A 1,442-nucleotide genomic window follows, 5' to 3' on the forward strand; every position below is an offset into this window, starting at 1 on the left:
CATCTGCTTGTGCACGTTGTACATATTAATATTTATATGCCTATCTTTTGCAAGACCGGACACTTTGTACATCACTGGACTGGCCGATGAGATTCAATATCATTATGGGAATTGCTAGAGGACTTAATTATCTTCATCATGATTCTCGGTTGAGGATTATTCATAGGGATTTGAAGACAAGCAATGTTTTGCTAGACGAGGACATGAATCCAAAAATTTCAGATTTTGGTTTGGCCAAGATAGTTAAAGGAAAAGACATGGAAGCAATCACGAACAGAGTTGTCGGAACCTTGTACGTTAGTGTTCCCTCTTCTTAAAAAAGTGCGCAAAATCAATCATGTGTTCCCTAACAATATTTTTTGTTTCTAAGTGGCTATATGTCTCTTGAGTACGCACTTGATGGTCTGTTCTCTATTAAATATGATGTTTTTAGCTTTGGAGTGGTATTGCTTGAGATAGTAAGTGGAAAAAGAAACAGCGGATTTTATCTATCCAAGAAGCATATGAGTCTTTTAGGGCATGTAAGTTATCTTAAGAACTAATTTGTAGTTACTAGCTACATAGTTTCTTTTTGTTAAAGTTCTAAATTATATATCTTAGGCCTGGAGCTTATGGGTAGAAGACAGACCATTTGATTTGCTAGATCAAATACTAATGAAATCTTGCAATTTAAGTGATGCATTGAAGTGTATAAGTGTCGGACTCAGGAATGTACAAGGAGACCCTGATGATCGTCCTACCATGACAATTGCGATTATGATGCTTGGAGGTGATCTGGCCACCCTCCCAAATCCAAAAGAACCGGCGTTCATTCCAAGAAGAGACCAGGCTATTTCCTCTTCTTCCAGTTCGTCTAAACATGATTCGCAGACAAAGAACATGTTGACAGTTACAGAGGTAGTCGGGCGCTAACTAGGCATTTGTTTCAACTCGGTTTCTCTGATAATTTTTTATATTGGCAACAATATTCTTTCTGTTATCCTTAATAATGGTTTTTTAGCTTGTTGTTAAGTAAGTTCTCCTTGTAAAATATAAGCACAATATTTATGAACTCCTTTTTATGAAGTTTACTAAGCATGGAGATTGAAGTTTCCATCTAAATTCGGTTTACAGTACTGAACTCAAGGATTGGAAACATAGATATTATAAGACAATCCAATTTTTCCTTACGAAAGTTAAGAAATTCCGTCATTACTACAAAACTAATTAAGGAACTGTAATCGGGGTTTTTGTTTGTTTTACGTTTGTTATGTTTATCCCACCCCACCCCCTTTTATTTAATACCCTATTCTAGAGATAACTAACTCAAAGTTTTTATGTCACCAGATACTCTTGAAATAAAGACTAGACTCGCTAACTATCAATTATGTAATATCACTTGTATACTTGATACGCAGAGAAAGGTGTTTTGACATGGGGGACTAACACTTTCGCCTCACGCC

The 1,442-nt window shown here is 36.1% G+C and overlaps 1 protein-coding gene across 1 annotated transcript; it reads left to right on the forward strand.

Moving 5' to 3' along the window:
• The first annotated feature begins 104 nt into the window (after nucleotides 1-104).
• Nucleotides 105-1,015, forward strand: LOC143594576 (G-type lectin S-receptor-like serine/threonine-protein kinase At4g03230). Its single transcript, XM_077073847.1, has 4 exons — nucleotides 105-292; nucleotides 434-521; nucleotides 601-897; nucleotides 1,001-1,015. The coding sequence occupies exons 1-4, from the start codon at nucleotides 105-107 to the stop codon at nucleotides 1,013-1,015; spliced, it is 588 nt and encodes a 195-aa protein (XP_076929962.1).
• Nucleotides 1,016-1,442: the final 427 nt, after the last annotated feature.

The sequence above is a fragment of the Bidens hawaiensis genome, unplaced genomic scaffold (assembly GCF_021521415.1).
Source record: "Bidens hawaiensis isolate Kalapana, Puna unplaced genomic scaffold, B.hawaiensis_p1.1 tig00043874_1, whole genome shotgun sequence".
Lineage (NCBI taxonomy): Eukaryota > Viridiplantae > Streptophyta > Magnoliopsida > Asterales > Asteraceae > Bidens > Bidens hawaiensis.

Excerpts from the sequence above, each read along its gene's own strand:
- LOC143594576 (XM_077073847.1), top strand. The coding sequence starts at position 105 with ATGGGAATTGCTAGAGGACTTAATTATCTTCATCATGATTCTCGGTTG. Across the intron at positions 293-433 it reads AACAGAGTTGTCGGAACCTT|CTTTGGAGTGGTATTGCTTG; the intron begins GTACGTTAGTGT and ends TGATGTTTTTAG. Across the intron at positions 522-600 it reads ATATGAGTCTTTTAGGGCAT|GCCTGGAGCTTATGGGTAGA; the intron begins GTAAGTTATCTT and ends TATATATCTTAG.